Here is a 25287-nt window from a genome sequence, read left to right as displayed (position 1 = left end):
ATTAAGCTACATCATAAATGCGTATCTCCCCACAGGTTATTACAAATTCCTTAAATTTTTTTCAGTTTTCATTCCTAAATAAATTAGCAATAACTTAATGGCACTACTTTGTGACGATTTAAAAATACAAACCTTAAAATTTACAATCCTGTTTTTTATTTATATTGATCACATTTCATGTGTTACCTAGACATGTGTTACCACCCTACCAAATTGAACATCCTCAGACCAAGACTTCCTGTTTTATAGCTATGACTATATAATGAAAATGTAAAGTATAATGGGAATTGTGTATGTGCGTATATATACATATATATGTTGAAAAAATATATGAAAATCCGTGAAATCAACATTTAAAGGATCCCAGGCAATAAAATTTCAAAACTAGTTGATATTTCACAGCAGAAAGATTGCATCTATATTTGAAAGTGAGTGACTAACCTCATGAACCAATGTGGAGTGATGGATTGCTTTTATATGGCCTTTCTGTCCACTGCTTTGTCCTTCTCAATAAAAGAATGGGTAAGGCCATGCAAATAAGGTGTATGAAATTAGAACAAGTGGGAGACACACATACACATACACCCACCCACCCTTTCCTCTTTTACGGAAAGTAACGCACACATGCTTTCCTTTTGTACGGATAGTATCTAAGCATGGCGGCTTCCATCAAGTCTGTGAAGGGCGGGGCCGGAAGTGCGTGTATTTCGGCCCTCGGCGGCCGCCATAGTCACGCTCTGCGTTCCGGTCCTTCAGGAGCTGCGGCGGGAGTTTGAGGAGGGTCCTGTGCACCGGCGGGGCGGTGGTGCCTTTGGGAAGTAAGTGTAAGTTGTCGGGACGACGGTGAGAGAGGAGAACAAGTGTGTTTCTGTCTCTGAAACAGGGCGAGCGACGCGCCGACGTGCGGCGTCAGGACCCGGGCTCCTGAGGGCGAGGCGGAGCAGAGAAGCTCGGTGGGCAGCTGGCGGGAGCCATGCTTTCTGGGGTCCGACAGGGAGAGCGCCCACCACAATCGCCGGGCTGTCCAGCGCGTCAGGGCCAGAGGGCTTTGCACCTCTCCCTGAACGACAGAATTCACTGGATGGACAACCGCTTATAATTGTATTAGAGCTTCTTAAATTCTGAGCGCTCCAATTTGCAAAAAGTGGTGGCCTCAGTGGTTACAGATTGGGCTGCTAACTGCAAGGTCAGCAGTTCAGAAATACAAGCCACATCTGGACAGAAAAGCAGGGTTTCTACTCTTGTCAAGAGTTACAGTCTCGGGAACCCACCCGGGGCAGGTCCAACTGCTCCTAAAGGGTCGCTGTAATCGGAATCCACTCGATGGCAGTCAGTGGGGTTTTAGGTTTGGGTTGCTGATGACAGTGATAACTCAGTGTCCATTTGCTGCGTCCCCACTTTGATTAAGCCGCCATTAAATTCTCTCTGATCATTAACCAAGGATATAGATCATCTCCCCCTCCGGAAGAATGCGTGAGAAAGTAGATTGCCTGCACTCCTCTGCAGCCAGCCCTCTCCGCGGGCCTGCCTCGGTGTATGCCTGATGGAGGTCACCTTACTGAGGACAGAACAAGGGACATTGTCGAGTCTTGCTTGACTGGCTTTGTATAAAGGTCCTGGAGCAGTCTTGTAAGTTCTTCTATTGAATAAGGTACATGTCCTAGTCATGGTCCCTTTCCTGCTTCTGAAGTCCCACCTGTACCTGTGATGTATTGATCTGCCACCAGTCATGATCTGTGACATGCCTTTTGTTCTATGCCCTGTTATCCAGGGTCCAGGCTGTGAATCCTCAGGTGTTATTTTGACCTCGTGCTAGTGGTCTCCCTTATCCATCCGGTTGTGTGTGTGTGTGTCTGTGTGTGTGTTTTGTTTTCTCTTAAAGTTCAGTAAATGTTCTCCTTAAATTATATTTGGCATAGGGGTAACTTTTGTTCCCTAACACACAATTTGGATCCTAAATAACTCAAGATACAGTTCTACTTTGGGACAGCATCTTGACAGCCATACCTGCAGCTAAAGTGCGGCCTTGCAGCCCCTTGGCTTCTGTCCTGAATGGGCAAGTGTTACAAAGGTCTTTTAGTTCTGTGTACGTTGGCAGATCTGGTTCCCCAGATAAATACTCAGATGTATGCCACTTCACGTATTAACCTCCTGCCCAGAGGCACTCAGCTCTCTTATTCCGTGGCCTGGCAATTGCACTGCTCTGTCTCAGTCTCTTGGTTCTGCTGCCACCATGTCTCTGTTGCTGCTTCTCCCCATCACTTGCTCTCTTGTGTCACAGCTCTCTGTCTTCTACATTGAAGAGTTTCAATGCAAGAATCTGAGTTTCAAAGGCCCCTACTCCTGGCTCTCTCATTTTTTTTTTTTCGATGGTAGTGAGATCCCAATTTCTGTCTGAGAAATGCCTCAGTTAAACCTAACAGACGTCCAATGTGACTCATTACCAGGTTGGGTTTTCAGGCAGCTTACTTGCATAGCCCCAAGTCTCAAGGGTACCAATCTATTGTTTGGCAATTTTCACCATTCTCTTAAACCAAAAAAACCAAACTCACTGCCATCAAGTTAACACTGACTCATAGCGAGCCTGTATGACAGGGTACAACTGCCCCATGTGGGTTTCCAAGACTGTCACTCTTTAGTGGACTAGAAAGCCATGTCACTCGTGAAAGAAGAAATCCCATCTTTCTTTCTAGGAGAAATTGGTGGTTTCCAACTGCTGACCTTGCTATTAGAAGCCCAACAGTAACCACTATGCCACCAGATCTCCTTTTCCTCAATCACATTGACGGATGACACACCCACCTAAATATTTGGAAGGAGTTAAGGGGCCATCACTAGAAAGATGTACAGGCAACTAACTGCATTGAGTTACTGCAAATAATGCTACAATAAAAATGTTCTTTGTCTTGGAGTTCAAAAGTGCACTCACTATGGGGGAATGTATACTTCTACATATATATATGAATTTCAAACTAATAGGTGATATATGTGTTTAATATGGAGCTGTGGTTTTTGACAAGTGTTAAGTGTAGGACTGCTAACCCATTAGCTGCCTGTAGTGCCTCTATAGTCTCGGGAACACTGTGAACCGTTCTCTTGTGTCCTATCGTTGCTTATATGTGTAACTCTACTTGATGGTGAGTTTTAAAGTGTTTCTAAAGTGATTGTACAATTTACAGCTCTAGAAAAACAGCATTCAGTTTTAAATAGTTCTTTATATAGCCCATTTCAAAATTTCCAGATTCTTTAATTAACATAATCATCATAAAGGTTCATTGATTTGTCATTCTCCTTGAGAGTCACACAGTAAGGAATTGATATTTCATGTGTTTTGAGGTAGCGGTCCAGGTTGTTTCTTATTTTTGACATGTGTATTTGATTACCCAATCTCTATTTATTATAAAGTCATCTTTTACACATAAGTCTGAAAATTATGAGTTTTAGCTTTTATTGCTCATGGTATTAAGATGTTTTCTGTCACTCAATAAGGAGACCGTTAACAGTATTGGGGACTGTGTTAAGAAGATGGACAGGAACACTTACAGCATCTGGACCTAAACTACTCACATTGTATCCTCCCATCAGCCTGCAGATTTTCACCAACCAGCAGCTTAGAGGAAGAAGGAAGAAGTGCCTGGTTTGGGTATTATTATTTCTGGGATGTCCTCCTGAGAGGCTGAAATTCATGAGCATCATTGGAGCTGATACAGATAAGAAAAACATAGAACATCCCAGTTGCTGGCAGTGTTATAAGGACCAAAGAAAATGACCAAGACTCAGGTAATTCTGATGCATTTTTTCCTTTTCTGTATTACCTACTAAAAGTGTAGAAGCCTGTATAATACTGATTCAGTTCACTGGATAGTGGAAATTTGAAGTAGTAGAAGTTAGAGATGAACTTTGACTCTGACTTCAACATTGGGATGGAGAAGATTAGGAATATGTTGATCACAGGAATAACACTAAACTACTGACATTGAACATAATACATCACTAAGGATTCTTTGGGTGATATTAGCTTTCAACTGATAATTCATTATTTTATGGCCAACCCATGAGAATCATTCAAATTTAACACTATGCTAAGTTTTTAAGGAGAAATAAGATCACTTCTTTAGGAGAGTCCGTTATTCCACGGGTTTTTTTTTTGTCTGAGTGAGTTTCCGTAATGGTTCTTTCTGAAGGTGGTGTTGAATAATATCCCAAACTGCAGCATTCTCATTAATGCCTCTGAAATGGGCCTTGTAGGAATACTAATTTTAAAATGGTTGATGGCTTCTCACTTCCTCTAATTAGAGATGTAGGAGAGAGAACCATCCATCAGCATCAGCCCTGATTCATGTGAGGCAGAACTTAAACGTAAATCTACCCTCCAATGGGTTTCCAGTTCTGACAGCAGTTATATTTACACAATTCTCTCCTTCGCAGATCATTAATTTTTTGCAGTGGCCACATAGAAATTACAGTCCAGAATCACAGGCACAAGTTTTATTAAGTAACAAAATGTAACTTGCTAACAGAATCAATAGGATAGACATTGGGATTCATGTTAAGGAAACATGTAGGCAGATTTGCACTCCTTCAGAGCAGGCCTGTTCTCTGTGTCCCTCTCAGACACTGTGCCTTCTGAATATAGGCTCATTTCTTGGTTCCATCTTTATCAGTTCATCTAGATCAGCTCGTTATTGAGATTGTCCTCTGGATTTTGCCGGCCTGTTCCTCGATCTTGGCTGGAAAGCTCTTTTTTGGCTCTGTCACTGTGTCCCATGTGCCCTGGTCATTATCTTCATTGGTATAGCTCTTGATCCATGAATATTACAGTTCATTTTGCAGGACCAGCAGTAGACCTGTCCCTATGAGGTAGAGCTTCAGGATGCTCCATGATTTGCCCTGCTGTATCTCACAAAACTAAATAGCCATCAAGTAAATAAATCCCTGTTCAAGGTGTGGAAGCTGGTGAGTCCCAAATCCATAGGTCAGGTATCACTCTGGAGCAGTGGTTCTCAACCTTCCTACTGCCGCAACCTTTTAGTACAGTTTCTCACGTTGTGACCACAAATCATAAAATTATTTTCGTTATTACTTCATAAGTGTAATTTTGCTACAGTTATGAATTATAATGTAAGCAGGATGTGTTTTCATTGTTACAAATTGACCATAATTAAAGCATAGTGATTAATCACAAAACAATATGTCATTATGTTGTGAAATAATTCTTTCTAATGACAAAAAAATGAAATTTTGTTTTGAAGCATGTGTAGCATGGGTAATAGTCTTCACACCCGGTACTCATATGTGGGCGTATCTGCATGTGAGTGGACTTGCCTGGATAAAGATAGAGGAGGAGCGGTATCTTGGTTCCTAAGACCATTGGAAATATGTGTGTTCCACTGGTCTTAGGAGACCCCTGTGAAAGTGTCATTAGACCCCCAAAGGGGTTGAGAGCCATAGATTGAGAACCGCTGGTCTGGAAGGTTCTCCTCATTGATGTGTTTGCAAAGGCTGATGAACCAGATCACCAGGACAACAGTCCACTGCCTCACAAGGTGAAGTTGTTGAATCTGGTCCGATAATAGGTTGCAGGGGCTGAGGAACCCAAATGGGAAGGTCAGACCAACAAGCTTTTGGCTCATGGAGTGGAGGAAACTTTCAAGTAAGTTCACACAGGCGGCTCGCAGTTGTCATTCAAAGAAATGGCTCATGAATATCTGGAAGCTGCAAATCCCTAATCCATGGGTTCCTTCTGAACTGTGTGGCTGCAGCGGCTAACAAACCCAAATCAGCAGCTCAAATGACAGGATAATGCCTCACTGTCTTTCTCAATCCATGCCTGCAGGCAGTTCTCTCTCTCCCTCTTAATATGATGGCTTATTGGGCCAACCTAGCACCTTCCCTGCCTAGCCAAGGTTAGGAAGGCTCCAGAGATCCACCCAACAGAACTAGGAGGACCCCCTTGGGGAGCATGTAGTGAAAGATGGCAGCTTCAAGAGGACCTTGAAATTAAAGTTAAGGTAATTCGGTCCAAAGGTGGCTGAGAGAATTTGTCCTAAGGTTGTCAAGAGGAGCTTGTCCTAAGGTGGCCATTAAGAGCTTAGAAAGTTGTTCTGCATTTAGGAAGGGAGATAATGTCTGTGAACATTCTGATCTTGGTTCTGAGTTATGGCTTCTTTTTCCTGATCCCGAGTTGTACCTTGTTCATTAATAGACCACTTTGATCTATTGAGTGTTGTGTGACCACAGCAACAGATTATCAAACCCAGAAGTGAGACAGAGTGGTGTGGAAGGACTGACTTTTTTTAGTGTTGACAGAAAATGTTGGAGAGTTGAGGTATGTTTGACCGCCCCCATCTGCACTGTTCCCGGTACATGTTGCCACTAAAGGTACCAAGCCTCTTATAATGGTGATGCCGTTAGAAACCCTAATTCCATGTAATAACAAACAGGTGTTTATCTACTTTGAGTGATTATAAAGCTGAGCTATTTCTAGAACATTCAAATAATGTTACTGGACCTCGAAATTCTTATTTTATGAGTGGGTGCATTATTTTCGGACACTGGGGTCCCCAACACTCCAAAAGTTATCCTCGGAGTGACATTGCAGTTGTGGCAAATATTAAAAGACAGAGAGCAGACAGCCGGACACAGGGGCTCTCTTCCCATGTCAGACCTGAGGGAGTGAATATATTTTCCAATGGGTATATATAATGGAGCTTACAGATCTTTCCATAAGGCATTCATGTCATGCAGTTAGCATGTACATAGTTAATGGGTCATATCTTAAGTGGGTAAAATTATAAACAATCAAGATGCTGAGTTACCATCTTAACCTAGTGTTAGTTGACTTCAAACCGGCCCTGTGCCCTCCCAGGTGTTTGCTACATTTATGTTGGTCTGGCTCTAGAACCTGATTGCTCTGACCTCCAGGTAACTTTCTGGCATAGTGAAGTAGCCAGGCACAGAAGTGATTCATCTACTATGGGAGCTTCTTTAAATCTGCTCCTTAATGTCGAGCTAGCTATTGTAAGGGGCACATTATTTGACCTGGAGAATATGTATTTGAAAACATTTCTCAGAACACTGGAGATCTTTCTAAAAATAGGCCTAGTTTTCTGGGCCGATGGTCGTGAATGTAGAAACAAGGTGAAATATTGTCTGCCATGTCCTCAGTTAATGACACATTATGGAATGAAGTACCGCAACAGTTTTATTACTGTTTTGCTTTCTTTATTGTAAGATATATTTTTAAAATCTTCAAGTATAAAATACTCCATTAAATAAACTCCTCTTACTACAGGAACCACTGACATTCAACGATGTGGCTGTAAAGTTCACCCGGGAGGAATGGCAACTCCTGAACCCTGCTCAGAAAACCCTGTATCAGGATGTGATGTTGGAGAACTATCACAACCTGGTTTCCATTGGTGAGGAGAACTCTCAAGTCATTGACCTCGTCACTGGCTTTTCCTGTCTTATATGTTAAAACTTTGCGGTGTTTGTGGTATTCTCAAAGAGGTAGATTCTCATTGCATTATCTCAGCCTAAGTTAGTGGGTTAGGTCTTCTGCCCTTGAGAGAACACTATTTACTTTGTTCCTTTGAGCATTATTTTCCTAAAAATACAAAATTCTGCAGATTTTACAAGCTTTACATTAATGTTGGTGTCTTAAGATTCAGTAATTTCTCATAAACAGGTTATCGAGTTGTCAACCCAGAACCTTTCGATTGAAACAAGAGAACTGTGTTTGGTATTTGACGCAAGGTATAATGGAATTTCCTCAGAGGCATGGTCAAAATACCTTAAGGGGAATTGGCTGGGGTAGTTGATTCAACAGGGAGAAGGCCTCATATCTATGATAGGGGTCCAAAAATGCATAAAAGTGTGTGCTACTTTGAATGTGAGAGTTCACTTGTCCTAGATGTTGAGAGAAGTACACCTGTAGCTCTTATGAGATTAGATTTCCATTTTCTTGTTTTCCACTATTGTATGTTTGCTTCCATAATTTTCTTTAACATTCTGAAATTTTCCCTTCTTTTATGTTTCCACTTTACTATGAAAATCTGTCTTGCACGCCTCTCTCCAAACAGAGAACTCTGAATTTATAACTCCTCTGAATACAGCACATTCCTCCCCTACTGAGTAAGAATGGATTGCCATTTGCAGTATGCAGCACCGTCTTGCATCTTGAACTCCCACCATAAACGGTCTCCTTTGGGCTTCCTTAGCTTCCCCCCTTGGAGTTTCTCTAAAGGTTTTGGTGTCCATTTTCTCATTCGTTGTCCTGTTCCTTTAAAGTTTTCTTCATGCAGGTGACATCTGTTCTTTCTGTTTTCTTAGAGAGATGGTCAAATTGCCTGCTCTGTTGGAATTCTTTAACAGACATGTTTCTCCATATTTTATTCCTCTTGTTAAAACACATTTATGACTTCTGTTATTTTTAGGTATCTAAAATCATCTTCCTAACAAGAAAATTGTTATCAGCTTAGAACATACTTTAGCACTGTACCTTCAATATTTTTGTACCTGTAAGATTTTTATTTTAAGTTGTCTATTCCTCTAGTAATTTTCTAAGTGGAAAGGGCATTTTTAACATCTTATATGCTTGCTTTTTTCATTAAGCACATGTTTGCTGTAGATTCCTTAGTATACAGTGTGTCTTCCTTAGGCCCACCCCTTCTTAACAGGTCCAATACACGAAAGATGACCGTTGCTGCTTGTAAAGAACATTTTTGCAAGATATTCCAATAGATTTTATTAGTTATTCAAACAATGCATAGTATATTCAATATTGCTCTCTTTTCTGTCTTTTGAGTAGCCTTTTGGTTTCCATATGGAAGTTGGCTTTCATGTCATCCCACATCCCATCTGGTCTCTGTCATTAGTCTTCAGTCAGTCTTTTATTCCTCAAGTTTATTCTTTACATAGTCTCTAAGCTTTGTGCTCTAGCTACTTTGGATAGCTTCTACTTGGATTTGAGCAATTTATGATCTGTTCCACAGTTAACCCATGGGCGTGTTTTGATTAATAAGCGTCACCACCATTTTTTTTTTTTAGATGTGGTTGATTTGATTTTCATTTGTTCCATTCTGAAAGCTCCATATGTATAGTTTCCATTTCTGGTGTTTAGTAAGGAATTTGCTATGAATTCATCATTAGTCTCAAAATTTTATCAGTAAACTTGTGTGTCATTTCTGTGACTAAGATCACATTTTCCAATTACTGATACTTTCCCCAAATTTTACATTCATCATTGTACATGATTGTATGGTTGATCAATGTCAGGCTGAAAAATTCATGTAAATTTTTCAATATATTTTTAAAAATATTTTATTGCGAGCTCTTATAGATATCATAACTTCCCATAGTTCAATTACATGGCGCAGTACTGTACAATTGCTACCACCATTTGAAAACATTTTCTTCTTGAATTCCTTGATATCAGCTCTCCTTTATCCCTTCTCCCCCTCTCCCCTCAATTTCATTGTTGTGGAAAACAGAACCTGGATGAAAGTGTAAGCAGCCTTATCTCTATACTCCTGAATACAGGACTTGGAAGACCAGTACTAGTGTTGGCAGAAAACCTCCACAAGCCCCAAAGCTAGAACTGCTAATGCACAATCTCCACATAGAGTTTTCCCCACAACTGCCCTCCAATAAGTTGTTAGTATATAACTGCTACAGGCACCTGACTTCTTGCTACTCAGCTGAAAGATGCCTAGCTTTAAAAGCAATCAGGTTCCCTTTGTTGCTGTCACTCAAGGAATCAATTATCACTTTGTCTCTTAAATGCCCTCTGGTTGGGTCCTAAAGGACAGTTGTGTAATTGAAGAGCAGAAATAAAAAGGCCTTGCATTCTTTCACCAGTTTATGTAATCTCAGAGCATGCAGCCCACCCCCCCCCCCACACACACACACAGGCAGACACCTACCTGCCTAACAAAGTAGGCAGATCTTTACCCGGGAGATCCTGAAATAATTGGATGAGCAACTTAAGACCAGTGCTGAGAGTAGGTGGAGTGGAGTAACTGTCTCCTGAGTGGGGAGAACAATAACAACAACATGTCTGCTTTTGTAGTTTCAGCTGCTGGCAGGTAGTAATTAGTCATGTGCATGTATGAAATATCATTAAGGTAGCACTATAATGAGAGGATATTGTGGCGATATTTAATTAGAGAATTTGACTGGGACTCTTCTCCAACTTAGTGAATGCTTCTATGTTTGCTTTAATTGGTGCACAAAACTAAATAACACTTGGACTAACTGGTCTTGCTTGCAGGCATATGAATATTAGCCTACCACGGACAAAATTATACATCAGGGAAAATATTGAAGTGTTTTTTTGGATAATGAATATGATGACAATCTTCTTGAATTTTGTCAATCTCAGCTTTATAAACTACTTGATTATCTAATTAAAAATAGCCAGTACCAGTCTATTAAAGCTGAATAATGCATACACTATCAAATTTTACCATTCCATTTTGTTTTGACAACTTACAAAATTTTCATGAAAATATTGCATGTGTGCCATTTTCCAATTAGAGGATGTTAGCAGCTATTTTTTTTCTCATTTTCAGTCATGGCATGTCAAGCACTTAAGGTCCCCAAAGCTCATCCTCCATCCACATCAGTACTGTTGAGTGTACTTTAAGGATTTAGTACTTCCTCAGTGTTATTTCATTGCCATTAAACCTGAGGGGTTCATGTTCCAGAAGTCGATCACCAGGTCTTCCTCCCAGGCCCTATTTCTGGAGAATCCACTAAGACCTGTGCACCATGGGTGGTCCTGCTTGTATTTGAAAGACTGGGTGGCAGTGCTTCTGGCATCACAGCAACCTGCACGCCACCACAGAACAACACTGTAAGATGAGTGCTGTGAGCTAGAATACAGACTCCATAAACATAAATAATGTGTTTCTGTGCCATAATCCCTTTCATATATACCTGTAAAAATGGTTTTCTCCCAAGTAGGACATTCGACATGTTTCACATTCCCAACTTTATCTAGTACTTAGTTGTTTTTCATTTAGATTGATGAAATGTATATATCTAACCTCTACCAACTGGAATTAGCAAGTCTTCTCACTCCTGTGGTCTATTGGTCTCAATCTCGTCCTTCCGCTATGTTTGTTGTATGTTTTCATGTACATCTTTAAGCATATATCAAATCTGTGTCCATTCATCACTTTCATATCCAACCTGATTTCTATAATAACTGTTTTTATCATTTGGATTGTTTACATGATGGTATTTTGCCCAATGGGCAATAAACATTAAGCATAGTGTTTTATTTATATTCATATAAGAGGGTTGTCACTAAAGATCTACTTTAAATCAATGCATTTTTTAAGGGGTCCATTGTAAATCAAGATGTTGAAAAGAGTCAATGTTCTGTTCTTTTATAGAAACCCAGAAAGATGATGATCATTTGCTTGAGCACTTGCCATGTGAAAGATGCATGGACAGAATAGAACAATGCTATAAATTTAATACATATTCTCAGCATAAAAATAATTTTCCTCTAAAGGAAACTTATGAGATGTTTGGATTACATGAAAAAATTATAAAATCAAATTTAATCATTCTAGAATTAAATCAGAACAGAAGCAACAAAATCCACAAGTCAGGTGTGCTCAGTGAAGATGAGAAAACTTTTCTCCACATTGAACAAGAGCAATTTTGTACTGAAATGAAATTCCCTGAGTGTGAACCACCCAGGCTCATGAAGTCACAATGCAGTCAGCATCAGGATTGTGATGAAATTGAGAAACCACACACAGGCGATAAATGTGGAACAGCCTTCATCGAGGACTCTGTGCTCTATGAGCAGCAGATTATTGATGTACTAGATAAAACCTATGAATGTAGTCAGTGTGGGCAAATATTCAAGAAAATGTTCAAACTCAATGAACATTATCAAAAAAGTCATGAAGGACAAAAGCTAGGAAAATGCTTGCTATGTGGGAAAACTTTTCACAGTGTATCATGCCTCAAGGGACATCAGGAACCTCATGTGGCAGCAATGTCCTATGTATGCAGTGAATGTAGGAAAGGCTTCACCAGGAAGAGTGATCTGACTGCTCCTCAGCAAATTCATAATGGAGAGAAACCCCACGTATGTGGTGAATGTGGAAAAGCATTTCTCAGGAAGAGTAAGCTTACTGTTCATCAGCTAACTCATACTGGAGAGAAACCCCATGTATGTGGTCAATGTGGAAAAGCCTTTTTCAGGAAAGATGGTCTTACTGTTCACCACCAAACTCATACTGGTGAGAAGCCCCATGTATGTGGTGAATGTGGAAAAGGCTTTCTCAGGAAGACTGTTCTCACTGTTTATCAGCGAACTCATACTGGAGAGAAACCCCACATATGTGGAAAAACTTTTATCAGGAGGAATGATCTCACTGTGCATCAGCAAACTCATACTGGAGAGAAACCCCACGTATGTGGTGAATGTGGAAAAGCGTTTATCAGAAAGAGTATGCTTACTGTTCATCAGCAAACTCATCTTGGAGAGAAACCCTGTGTATGTGCTGAATATGGAAAAGCTTTTATCAGGAAGAGTAAGCGTAGTGTTCATCAGCGAATTCATACTGGAGAGAAATCCCATGTATGTAGTCAATGTGGAAAAGCCTTCCTTAGGAAGGATAGACTCACTGTTCATCAGCGAACTCATACTGGAGAGAAACACCATGTATGTGGTCATTGTGGCAAAGGCTTTATGCAGAAGACTGCTCTCACTGTTCATCAGCAAATTCATACTGGAGAGAAATCCCATGTATGTAATCAATGTGGAAAAGTCTTCCTCAGGAAGGATGGACTCACTGTTCATCAGCGAACTCATACTGGAGAGAAATCCCATGTTTGTAGATAATGTGGAAAAGTCTTCATCACAAAGACTGCTCTCACTGTTCATCAGCGAACTCATAAGAGAGAAATCCCATGTATGTAGTCAATGTGGAAAAGCCTTCCTCAGGAAGGATGGACTCACAGTTCATCAGCGAACTCATACTGGAGAGAAACCCCAATGTATGTGGTGAATGTGGCAAAGGCTTCATTCATAAAGGAAATCTCAAAACATCTACAAATTAACAGGAGAAAACCCCTATGTTTGTGGTAAGTGTGGTAAAGAAGATGTGTGGGAATAATTCATCCTGATGATGAATGGACCAGAGTGAACCTCAGCCTCCACAACCCTGAGACAAGAAGAACTAGATGGTGCCCAGCTTCCACTGCTAATTACTCTAAAGGGATCACAAAAGAAGGTCCTGATTCGATTGGGAGAAGAAACTGGAACAAACCAAAATCATAAATTAAATCATGCTTACTGGTCTGATGTAGACTTGGAATCCCGAGATTATGGCTTCTAGTGACTCTTCACTCTTGGACCTGTACTCACTCCTCTGACTCAGATTTCAGCCCAACAATATACAGGCTTGGAGGGTAAGAATTACATCTGAGAGGTATACACTCCTTAGAAAAATCAATGATACTAAATCAAAAGGACAGCATTTGCTTATGGATAAGAACTTTTGAAAGTAAGAAGGAATAGGAAAGAAGGATGAATAATATAAAAACACAAGGAGGATTGAAGTGGGAAGAATGCTGGTATGTCTTGGGAATTTCAATTAATGTATGAATTGAATGGAATCCAATTTACTCTGTAAAGTTTTAAAATCATAAAAAAGTTTTTAAAAAAATGAAGAGCTCATGTGTCATCAATGATTTCTTGTAGGATAGTTATCAGTAGCTGTAATGGGTTTGGGTAACAAACTTTTACCTGCGTTTCTAAGCTTTCTTGACATAAATCTACAAAATTTAAAAATAAAAATTCAGTTAAGATGGGAAACTCTCCACAGGAAGTCATGTTACATCCCACACCAGTGATCTCACGCAGAAGGAAAGCTCTGGCTGTATAGTGACTTTGCAAATACCCTCCTTGGTTTCTCTCAGTGTTAGTAAACTACATTAGGATTTTAACCACTAAGCCCACTGCACTTGGAAAAAGTAGCAGAAAGGGCACAAGCTCAAGCAAGTATAATCTACAGACATAGCTATTTATATAGATTTTGATACTGAGATATATGCCACAATAAAATACTGGTAAAAAAATCTGGCTCAAAGACAATAAAGATATTTCACAGGATTTAGGTTGCATTCTTTACAAAGGAAAGGGGAAGTATTTAAATCAGGCTATTTGGAGTGCCTGCTCTACCTGAATTTTGCACATACTTTACGGCCACTGTAGTCAAAAGAGTGGTACTGGCATAATGACAGATAATCAGACCAATGGAAAAGAGCTGAAGACCCAGAAATAAAAACATCAGCATACAGGCAACTGATCTTTGATAAGGGCCTCCCAAATATTAAATGGGAAGCAGATGCCATCTTCAATAAATGATGTCAGAAAAATAGATATGTACCTGCAGAAAAATGAAGCAAGAACCTTACCTCACTTTGTACTTTTTTCTTTTGAATTCGTTTTTTTGAGAATTTTTTAATAATTATTTGTCTCCTAACAACAGTATTGGCATAGACAATATTTTCTAGGGTGTTCTAAGAGGAAATTATTGCACAATGTGCAGTAGTGAGTATACATTAGAATGAAAAATTGAAGATATATCTGAGGGTGTGGACAAAATTTGAGACTCAATGTGATCTTTTTTTACTGCATTAAATATTTCTAACTTTGACAACAAATGACAGTAGGTAGTATCTGAATTGGAAACTGAGGTCTGAACAATACATAGTGCTCTGAAATCTGCCTGGTGAAAGATAGACAAAACCTATTCCAATGAAAAGAAGACATGGTCAGATGCATGAAGTTTCCCTAGAGTCTATGCAAGGTGGTCCCTGGAGAAGTGCTGACAAGGTGGGGAAACCACAATTTCTGAGAGGAAAGCCTCACTGCCTTCATTCCTTGCCTCGGCTGAAACGGAGTTTGTGTCTGTGTTCACACTGACTTCCCAGCACTATAACTTGCTCAGTAATACATAGCTGTGCCCTCAGGATTCACAGAGCTCAGTTTTAAATAAATGTGGTTCTGGGAGGTGTCCCTGGTGATGCTGACTCAGTACTGGAGAGCTGGATTATATTTTGTGCCCCCATTATCCCATATTACCCCAATCCACTCCTGACCCTTTACTGGAGCCTTTCCAGGTTACATGTTATCTGGTTAAAGAGAATCTAGAGACAGCACAAGTGAGAGACAGGGTCTGTGAGGGCCTCACTAGTCCAGGGCCTGACTCTTGTAGCTGCACCTGGGCCTATACAGCTGGGGATAGAAACCCAGTTAGTCATGTGCTCGGATACTGCACTCCCAGACTTCATGTTTGACTCCCTGAACCACTCACCACCCTGAGTTACCAGAAAGAGGAAAACCCACACTTTCTTCGTGTTCATGTGGATAAGATTCGTGACACCCAGAAAATGCTCTCCGGGTGAGAAGGAATATGAATTTAAATCCATGCATGCTGTGCTTTCATTTGGGTTCTTGTCAGGCATTTGCGTGTGGGAGGTGCATGGTATGTAAAGGTGGAAAGGACTGAATGGGGCCCCTGCCTCTGGGACTCACACTAGAAAAGTGATGCTGGTGGAGTCCTTGGGAGAACACAGCCCTCTCTTTGAGGTCTTCCCTCTACCAATCATGCGGACGGCTGTGCAGATTTTAAGTTTAATGTAGCTTTACATCCATTACCATCAGAAGTACACAGATGATCTGGTGAAATTAAAGACAGTCTCTATCCTTACCATGCAATGGAATCAAGACTAGGCCTACCTGAATCTTGTCATTCCTTTGACCATGTAGGGAAACAAGTATATGTCATCCCTAAAACTCCTTTCCCCTATAACATTTCAGAATATTTGGGAAAGGATAAAAGATACTTTTATATTCTATATTTAATACTGGAATAAAAGTGTTTCCTAACAACAAGGTTATTTGTGAGGTTACAGGAAACCACAGAAATCATAAGAAGGTCGTTTTTCTTCACATGGATTAGTACCCTATGTAGGTGTTGGGTATTCTGAGCTCCCTGCTGACAGCAACCCATCACATACAGGAGAGGTGTTTCCTGGGCTTACACTGTCTTCCAACTTCTGTGGGGCACACAGTAACATTTTCTCTGGTCATAAGCATTCAGACTATTGGTCGGGAGTGTTACCTGGAGTTGTCTCTGCAGATTTCAAAACACGGGCAGTGGAGCTCCCATAGTGGTCAGCACAGCAGTTCTAACTGCAGTCTGTATCCAGGCTCCTGTGGGGCCTTAGCACCCCTGCAAGTCAACTTTTTCCCTGAGGTTATTATTATTATTTTTAAACATTTTATTAGGGGCTCATACAATTCTTATCACAATCCATACATATACATGCATCAATTGTATAAAGGACATCTGTACATTCTTTGCCCTAATCATTTTCAAAGCATTTGCTCTCCGCTTAAGTCCTTTGCTTCAGGTCTTTTATTTTTCCCCTCCCTCCCAGCTACCCCCTCCCTCAGGAGCCCTTGATAATTTATAGATTATTATTTTGTCATGCCCTATCCGGCATCTCCCTTCACCCCCTTTTCTGTTGTCCGTCCATCAGGGAGGAGGTCACATGTAGATCCTTGTCATCGGTTCCCCTTTTCCAACCCACTCTCCCTCTACTCTCCCAGTATCGCCCCTCACACCCTTGGTCCTAAAGGTATCATCCACCCTGGATTCCCTGTTTCTCCGGCTACTTTATGCACCAGTGTACAACCTCTGCTCTATCCAGACTTGCAAGGTAGAATTCGGTTCATGGTAGTTTGGGGATGGGGGGTGGAGAGAAAGCATTTAGGAACTAGAGGAAAGCTGAATTCTCATCGGTGCTACATTACACCCTGACTGACTCATCTCCTCCTCTAGACCCCTCTGCAAGGTGATCTCCAGTGGCCGACAAATGGTCTTTGGGTCTCCACTCTGACTTGCCCCTTCATTCACTATGGTATGTATGTGTGTGTGTGTATATATATATTTGGGGGGGGGATGATGCCTTATACCTGGTCCCTTTGGCACCTCATGACTACACAGGCTGGTGTGCTTCTTCCATGTGGGCTTTTTTGCTTCTCAGCTAGATGTCTGTTTATCTTCAAGCCTTTAAGTACCAGAAAGGGCACAGCTCAAGTTTGCAGCCATCAGGTCTTCTGGGTGGGAACTAGATCTCCTGGGAAAGAGCTGGACCAGTGCCATGAACTGCAAATCCTCTGTTCAAGGTAAGTATAGTGGAGGTCATTTGGCCAGAGGGCACTTCCTGATCTCCTGGTAGCTGGGATCCATTGGTGGGGGCAAAGCAGACAGGATGCTGAGTGGTAGCAATATGGATCTGGGGTGAGGTCCCCTGGAAAGGGTGGTGGCCCTCTCAAAGGGGTGAGGCTTAGTGATGGTATGGGGTGGGCAGCACTGAAGAGGGGGGATGGAACAGTCAATTTTGGGTGAACTTAAGTGTGTGTCTGTTGGGGTATGGGAAAGGGGAGCTGACAGCCAAGTGGGGGGAGGAGGGACTGCAGGTGCTCTTGGGATCAACAGGTAGGAAGGGTATTTCATGACTTGCACTGGGATAGCAGAGCTGATCTAGGGCTCTGGGGTTACCTGGGAAGCCAGGCCAGATGTCACAGAACAGTGGGAACCTGAATCCTGACTCTCAGAGTACAAGTCATGCTGCAGAGCTGCATCTGTGAGATCCCCAAATGGGAACTCCACTGGGGGAACTGGATTCTACCCCAGACTCTGTAACCTCAGGATTTAAGCTGGAAAACACATGATGTCTGGGGTTGAAGAAAACAGCTGTACCAAGAGCTCTGTACTATTGGTTGTCAAACAAGTCTTGGTACAGCGAGTGTGCTGTGTGAAGACAAGTATTATCTTGGCAACCCTGTGATGGCTGTCCTGTTGCCGTCTGCTTATACTCATCTACATTAGACTGTGTCTCACAGGTGTGCCGCCATTGGAGCTCACCGTGTTGAAGCAGTGTGATTTATTTTATTATTTTTCAGAAAATGAAACCTAGGGATGTTGAGCCCGAAGGGAAATAAAGTATAACAAGAGTTTAGGGTGCTCGAAGGGGGGAGGATCAAAAGGGAAAGGATTTCAAGAAGTCTAGGAAGGAGCCCTATCATTTGGAAAACATGTAGGAGTATGCAAGAAATTGCACAATTGGTTTTGACAGAATTGAACTATGGAACAATATGACCTGTGCAGTGGTTCCCAAGTTAAATCATTTTAATTTTATCAAATAAAAGGAAATAAAAGAATAAATCAAGGAATGGGTTTGGAGCTTGCACTAAATCCTATCCCCAATTTAAGAACAATCCGTTCTTACATCATGGGCCTGCTTGATCTTCAGCTTAATGAAATGATCTCTTGATATAAGGGTGCTACGGAAAAGTGGTGAAGAAACCAGATGGTGCCTGACTATCAATCAGAACAGTGTTTGCGGACTTAAAAGCTTGTATTCAAACAAGCAGCCATCTAAGCAAGGAGTCCGCTAACTCCACACTGAGAAAGCACAGCAGCTCGTGTGACCCAAAGATGGCAATTACAAACCATCAGTACAGTGAGGAGAAGAGCATCAGAGCACACATTGTGAACACCCAATTTGGGGAGGCCTTTGGGGATGGTGAGAGCCCCAAACCCATCTGCAGAGCATCTGGTCAGACGGAGCCACTGGCAGATGGCTCTAGTCACAGGCAAGAGTCTCCATCAACCTTACTATCAGACAGAGACCATGGTCATCCTGATTATGCAAGGTTGAATTCAACACTCGCCCAGGGGACCACCAAAAGACGAGACTTGAATTTGTTCTGGGCGCAAGCATTTCTTACCGGTCCTGTGACAGAAACCTCTTCCCTGTTTTTTTGAATATTTTTGGTGGTCTTTTCCTTTTACACATTGTTTGTATGTTTGTCGTTATACTATTATGCTTTTATCCTTACCAACTTAGCGCATTTTTGTTTGTTTGTTTTTGTTGGGTCTCCCAGCAGTGAAGTACAGGTAGAGCGGATGCATGTTGATAATAACGTCTATAAGGGTCTATAGGAATAGGTAGGGGGAGATCGGGAGGGAAGCGGGTGTGGGGAGTAACTAATGAAGATGGGAGGGGGTGGGAGCACTAGGACAGATTGTGATTGCATAAACCATCTTCGAGGCAATTTACCTATGGCGGGGCAGGGGACGATGCTCTAAAATTAATGTGGGGCTGATTGTAAAATTCTCCATGAAAGGATTTTTGAGTAAATAAATTATAAACAACGTGAACCATTAACATCTTAATGAAGATATTATAAATGATATCATAAGTGATGTCACAGATGAAAGGGCATAAATAAAATAAGAATGCCATGAAGAAAATTCTGTGGAGACCAAGATAATGGAAAAATAGAACAATTCCTGACAATAATATTAAATATGGTTAAACAAAATACCAAAAACACAGAAAACAAACTACTGGAGAAACGCAACCAAAATAAGATACAAATTGGAAACACAATTCCATAACCCACTGGCAGCAAGTGAACCCACACTCACAGTGACCCTCTAGGACTGAGGAGACTGCTCCTTAGGGTTGTTTCAAGCTGCCAGAAATCTTTTTCTTTCATTCAGAAATTGACACATTTTCCTATGAAATATGTATTATAAAATATATAAATTTTGAACTCCCTTTTGAACGTGCAACTGTATTTTATAAAAGTAATTTTTAAATATTTTCAAAATAAAAAGATTCTAAAACATTTGTTTATCTATTAAGATCCTTTAATATTGTCTTAAAAACATTTTATGAGCATTTATTTCAAACATCATACTATTCTATAGTTCAATCATATTAAGCAGTGTTATACAATCGTTACCACAATCCGTTTCAAAACACTGTTCATTTTGAAATCTTTTATGTTAACTTCCCTTTACCTGCCACATCCCCTGCCATAGCCCCCAGAACCCTTATTCTCATCATTGTCTCTGTAGATTCACCCATCCTGGGGTTCAAAAATTTTTAAATATAAAAAAAGACCTAACCAGGAGTCAAAAAGATTACCAACAATGACAAAATACAGTATCAATAAACCTATCTCCGGAAAAAAACCCACTGAAAATATTAAAAACCAAATCAAGCACAAAGGGTATCAAAAGGGAGATCAAATGATAATGTTTTAATCATTCAAGTCAGATTTGCCATTTTAATTTAGTCCCTTCTCCAGTGTTCTCAGTCTGAGCACCAGGTTGTTCCCATTCCTCAATTATGGTTAGAGGGAAGTTTCCGGAGACTTATAAACCGTGTAAATCCTGTAAGTGTTTTGAGTTTTCACTGTCACCCACAGCTTTCTGCACACCAGAATCTCCCAATTTAAGCCATGATATTCTTCCCCCCTTTGGAGTTTAATGATTAAAATTTACAATCCTGGGACATCTTTTTAGAGCCTTATAGCTCTCCCTTGGATTGCATGTGATTTTGAACTACTATTCTTGTACTTAGCATTCCAATGTAGCATCCACTATGGTATCAGGGAGAGTATATTTATATATCATCTTTATTTATCATTTTATTACTTATTTATTACACTTTGTTTTCCTAATTTTTGATAGTCATATAGTTAAATTTAATAAGAATGGTATATGTATTGAATTTTATATATTAAATAATTTATCACTTTCAAATATAAAAAGCTATCATATATAGTTATTTTTGTTAATTACTGGGCTAACCAGAATTAGTCTAAATGTTCTGTACCTCACTTCATCAGGGATGTTGCTGGGAGCTTTTGAGTCAGTTTTACTCACCATAACTGTGCACCAGAGAAGAAACACATGAACTGCCAAGTCTTGAACCATCCTCACTTGCTCCTGAGTTTGAGACCATGTTTGCAGCCACTCTGTCTGTGCATCTAACTGAGCATTTTCCTCTGTTTTGCTGACACTCTACTAAACAGGATGTTCTTCTCTCGGGACTGGTTCCCCAATAACATGTTCAAAATATGTGAGAAGTCTCACTATTCTCAATTCTGAAGAGAATTCTTAGATATTAGTCTGGAATTTCCTCCTCTCGTGACACATTTGCTATTTTTAAAATCAAAAGTGTCCTTCCAAAGAATGTGGACTCTTTATGACTCCAAAGAGGAGTCTCACAAAGGACTCCGCCAAGCAGATAGGCCACTCCAGTGCACCTGTTCCCGCTGTCAAGGGTCTCCATATGCTTTGTTTCTGCATCAAGGGAGACAATGGGTAGCAAGCATCCCTGAAGACAAGTCACAAGTTTAGGCCCAGAAGTCACCACAATTATTTTCTCAGACCTAGAGATCTTTAGTCAATCACTACCCACAGCCCACAGGGAGCAATGCAGAGAGACATCTCCAGAGACCTGACCCTTCAACAAACTTAGATTAAGAGATAGAATGAGAATGATAATGTTATCCTGCTTGTCAAGAAAGAAAAAGATCGTTGATGACAATGAAGGATCAGAGTCAGGTTTAATATTTGTACTGCTACAGAAAATGCTAATTCCTTATTTCAAGCCTTCAGTGAGGAGAGAATTTAGAGAAAAAGAAAAGCCATCCTTGATACAACAGGAAATCCTCCGTGTCATCCATCTGGGCTTGTCTAGGGCTGGGTGTCTGTGCTTTGAGGGTCCTGCATGCCCCCTCCTGCCCACTGTCTTCCCTGCAGAGGTGGTTTGTGTCTGGGATCACACTGACTCCCCTTCACTGTGCTGCCTGCACAGTAATACATGGCTGTGTCCTCAGCAGTCACGGAGCTCAGCTGCAAGGAGAACTGATTCTTCGATGTGTATCTGGTGATGGAGAGTTGGCTGTGGAAGGACGGCTTATAATATGTGTCACCATCATACCATATGTTTCTCATCCACTGAAGCCTCTTCCCCGAGGTCTTGTGGATCCAGTTCCAGCTGTAACCAATACTTGTGATGGAGAAACCAGAGATAGTGCAGGTGAGGGACCGCTTCTGGGAAGGCTTCACCAATCCTGGACCTGACTCCTGAAGCTGCACTGGGACAGGACTCCTGCAAGCAAACACAGATGGTCCCTGTCAGTCACTTGAGGTCAAAAACATCCCCATAGACCCAGGTCAGATATCTGAATCTCCTGCCTTGGGGGACTGTCACCAGGCACAGAAGAACACACAGCAATAGTATCTTCAGACCGCAGGCGGGCTTTCCCAAGAGACCTACACCCATGTCTGAAGAAAACTGATAGCTTTCCCAGACCAATGGTGAATTTGACCTTAGTGTCTGAAGAATAATTTGCATATGAGGGAGCCCTGTCCTTATAATCAGAAAGTAATGGAGATCAGACTCCCCTCTTCCTTATGAGCCCATTGTAGGGTAACTGTTTGCTTTAACTCATATGCATGTTAATCTATAATGAAAGAAGGTTTTTCTCAAGAGGTGTGTGGGAAAGGTCAAAGAATGCCCAGAATTTCTGAGCCCAGTGTTCTCTCCTTCCAGCCCCTCTTTGCCCCTGCCCTTCCTTGGGTTTCTATATGATGTTTGTTTAAAGCATCTTCGGTCTTCACACTCTCCAAGACCCATTTTTTCCTGTACATCCTGACACCTCTTAATTAACCTCCTCATAGTCCTTAGTAGTTTTCCATGTGTGAGAGTAACATCTTTTAGAAACACGAATACCAAATTTGTTCCAAGGATTGATAATGACCCAAAGGTCCAACTCTTCAATGAAGCCTTTCAGCTCCAATTCCCACCCACTCCACCCTGGAGGAGATCCCCTCAGATTTCTGGGTTCTGAGAATCACTGCAGCATCCAACAGAAATTCATGAAAGTCTGAGGTAATGAATTGTGGTGGAGGATTCTGTTCAGTGAAAATTCTGTAGTTCAGAAAAGGGTAAACCAGTTGCTGGGCCTGAAGAACAGTCTCCACTCCTAGCTCTGCATTTTATTTATGCACACATAATCTGAAGACTCTGAAAGAATGTTTCCAGTAGTAGTCCTGCTACTAATCTTATTTAGCCAGGATTTTTCTGACCTTGGGCCATGGTCTTTACCAACCCCACCACTCCTACAAGCAATATCCACACTACATCCCAAAGCCTGATGAATGAGGTCAACCTCAATGTAAGTAAAGAGATTCAAGTGCCATAGCATCTCAGGGAAGAATGTGCCACCAAGAAAAGTTGGTCTTCAGACAAGTTAATATTTTAACTGTGTAGTGTCTAAAAATGTAAGATTCTGAATAGACACCCCCCCCACACACACACACACCTTTGTTTGCTGGAATATCCAAAATGATGCACAATAAGTCGAGTCTTGATTTCAAGTATAAAGATTCAGTAGAGCAGTAGATGGAATATAATCCTTTCAGAAAATAATCAGAGTAAAACGAAAAGCCAAGTGCAGTATTTTAGATCTTCAACAAAAGGACATTTTCCTGAGACCCAGTAGGCACTTTCCACTAAAGTTAGGTTCATCCATACAACTGATCCTCAAAATTTAGAGAATGAGCTCAGACACTCTTGTAAATGTCCCTTACCCAGGGGGCTCTGGTTCAAGGACAACCTCTCCATTTGTGTTTTGGACACAGCCCCATCACAAATGCTCATGGATCTCACCTTACATTTATTCCCTAAACTCAAGGATTGTCTAATTTTTGAAAACTGTTCATATTACTGACTCTAGAAGGTGTGGCACTATCTCTAACCATGCAGTTTTAGAACAGAAACCCCTTCAGATTCTTTCTACATAATGTTGCAAGTTCAAATAAATGGCAGCCACTATAATGTCTTCATAATTTATGAGTCGTTATTTACTTATAACTGGACTGCTAGAATCTAAAAGTGAGTCCTTGGTTGAAGTCCTAAGTCCACGTTTCAGTCCATCTTTTCAATGCAAAAAACTCCATTGTCATTTGTCTAAGACTTAAGCTAGCATGAATAGAAGCAGAAAGCAAAATCAATGTTACTATTCTTTAGGGTTAAGGAGCCTTACAAGTTACAGCATTGATTATAATATTCTGGTAACTTCAAGAAGACCAAGTATGCATTACACGGTACATTCCTTATCAGAATGAAACAATACCAAAATTGACTATAACATCCTGGTTACCATAACATGATTAACTACACCGTTCAGATTATCACATCACAGGGAGCAATATTGAATCAGAACAAATGATATATTGAAGAATAGTCAAAACTAATTGTAGTGTCCAGAACCTATGGAAGCACATGCTAAAATTAATCACCAGCAGAGAATTTCCCATAAGGGGAGGGAGAACAAGAAGACCAATTAGCAGTCAACTTTCTGAGATAGGAGGGAGGAATGGGCAAGTTACTTAGCAGCTTACAAAAATGGAATTTCTTTTGCTAGTCTGCCTCAATAACAAAGTATAAAATATTGTCCCCAGACTAAGTTTTGAGACCACCCATTTACTGAATTAGAATCTCTTTATATCTCCAAATTAATATATGTTTTTCAATGGGGGGAAATCCAAGCATTCAGTATTGGTCACCTGGACTTCTTTTGGCCAGAATTTGCTGAAGGGAATAAGCAAATGCTTTGAAACGAATACACATGATTTTCACCAAAATCCAGGGGTCCAAGCACAGGACACTCTAGCATTTTTCGTTTGGAGATCATTGTGTCAGTTCCCTTTTCATATGCACACTGGCAGAGCATCACTTGATCCTGTTCATTTTACCAAGCCCCCATCTCACCATCTGCTCTTGGTGGTTTTCTAACCGATTTAAGCTTGAGATCGTGATATAGCTGCACAAGAGTTCAAGGAGTTCAAGCCACTTCCATCTCTGAATTTGACTGCCATGATTGTCTCAGATAATTTCATAGCAGTGGTTAGTAGGGGTCTCCTTAAGTGACACCCTCATGACATTATCCATGTGCACATCACTTTCCTAACAGGTTTGGTACACATGTTCTCAATGAGCTCCTGAGTGCTCCCTGCACTCTGAAGAAGCAACACATTGAGCTCTTCTAGACTCAGATTTCTGGGTTTGCTTTGCGGTCCCCCATCTCCTGGTTTAGTTTTGGTCAATCACTTAGTCAAGGTACACTGTATCTCTCAAAATTCTGAAAGGTGGAAATGATAGAAAATATGTCCAAGGAAAATGCAATAATATTTTCCCTGGTAGTCTATTGTACAGTAAATAGACATACAACTCTGCAGCTTAAAATTACAGGAGCTTTTTGCTTTTTATTCATTGCTTGAGTTCCCTTTTTACTCTCTTGATGCACATAAATGTCTGATTTTAGAAGGTCACCCTCATCCATGTTGTCTTCTTTGTGTGTGCTTCCTT

General features: G+C 40.8%; 1 protein-coding gene across 2 annotated transcripts; it reads left to right on the top strand.

Annotated features, from left to right (window-relative positions):
• Positions 1-746: 746 nt before the first annotated feature.
• On the top strand, positions 747-17379 carry LOC142442570 (uncharacterized). Of its 2 annotated transcripts, none has more exons than XR_012783438.1 (4): positions 747-818; positions 3586-3780; positions 7295-7421; positions 16884-17379. XR_012783438.1 is itself a non-coding variant. In XM_075543662.1 (4 exons), exons 2-4 carry the CDS (start codon positions 3766-3768, stop codon positions 12869-12871), a joined length of 1611 nt encoding a protein of 536 aa, XP_075399777.1. In that variant the 5' UTR covers positions 747-818; positions 3586-3765; the 3' UTR covers positions 12872-13648. The 2 variants fall into 2 exon arrangements, 1 of the variants encoding a protein (XP_075399777.1); XM_075543662.1 differs by lacking the exon at positions 16884-17379 and adding an exon at positions 11403-13648.
• The last annotated feature ends 7908 nt before the right edge of the window (positions 17380-25287 follow it).

The sequence above is a fragment of the Tenrec ecaudatus genome, chromosome 3 (genome assembly GCF_050624435.1).
Source record: "Tenrec ecaudatus isolate mTenEca1 chromosome 3, mTenEca1.hap1, whole genome shotgun sequence".
Classification (NCBI taxonomy): domain Eukaryota; kingdom Metazoa; phylum Chordata; class Mammalia; order Afrosoricida; family Tenrecidae; genus Tenrec; species Tenrec ecaudatus.
This window is presented reverse-complemented; position numbering and strand designations above follow the sequence as displayed.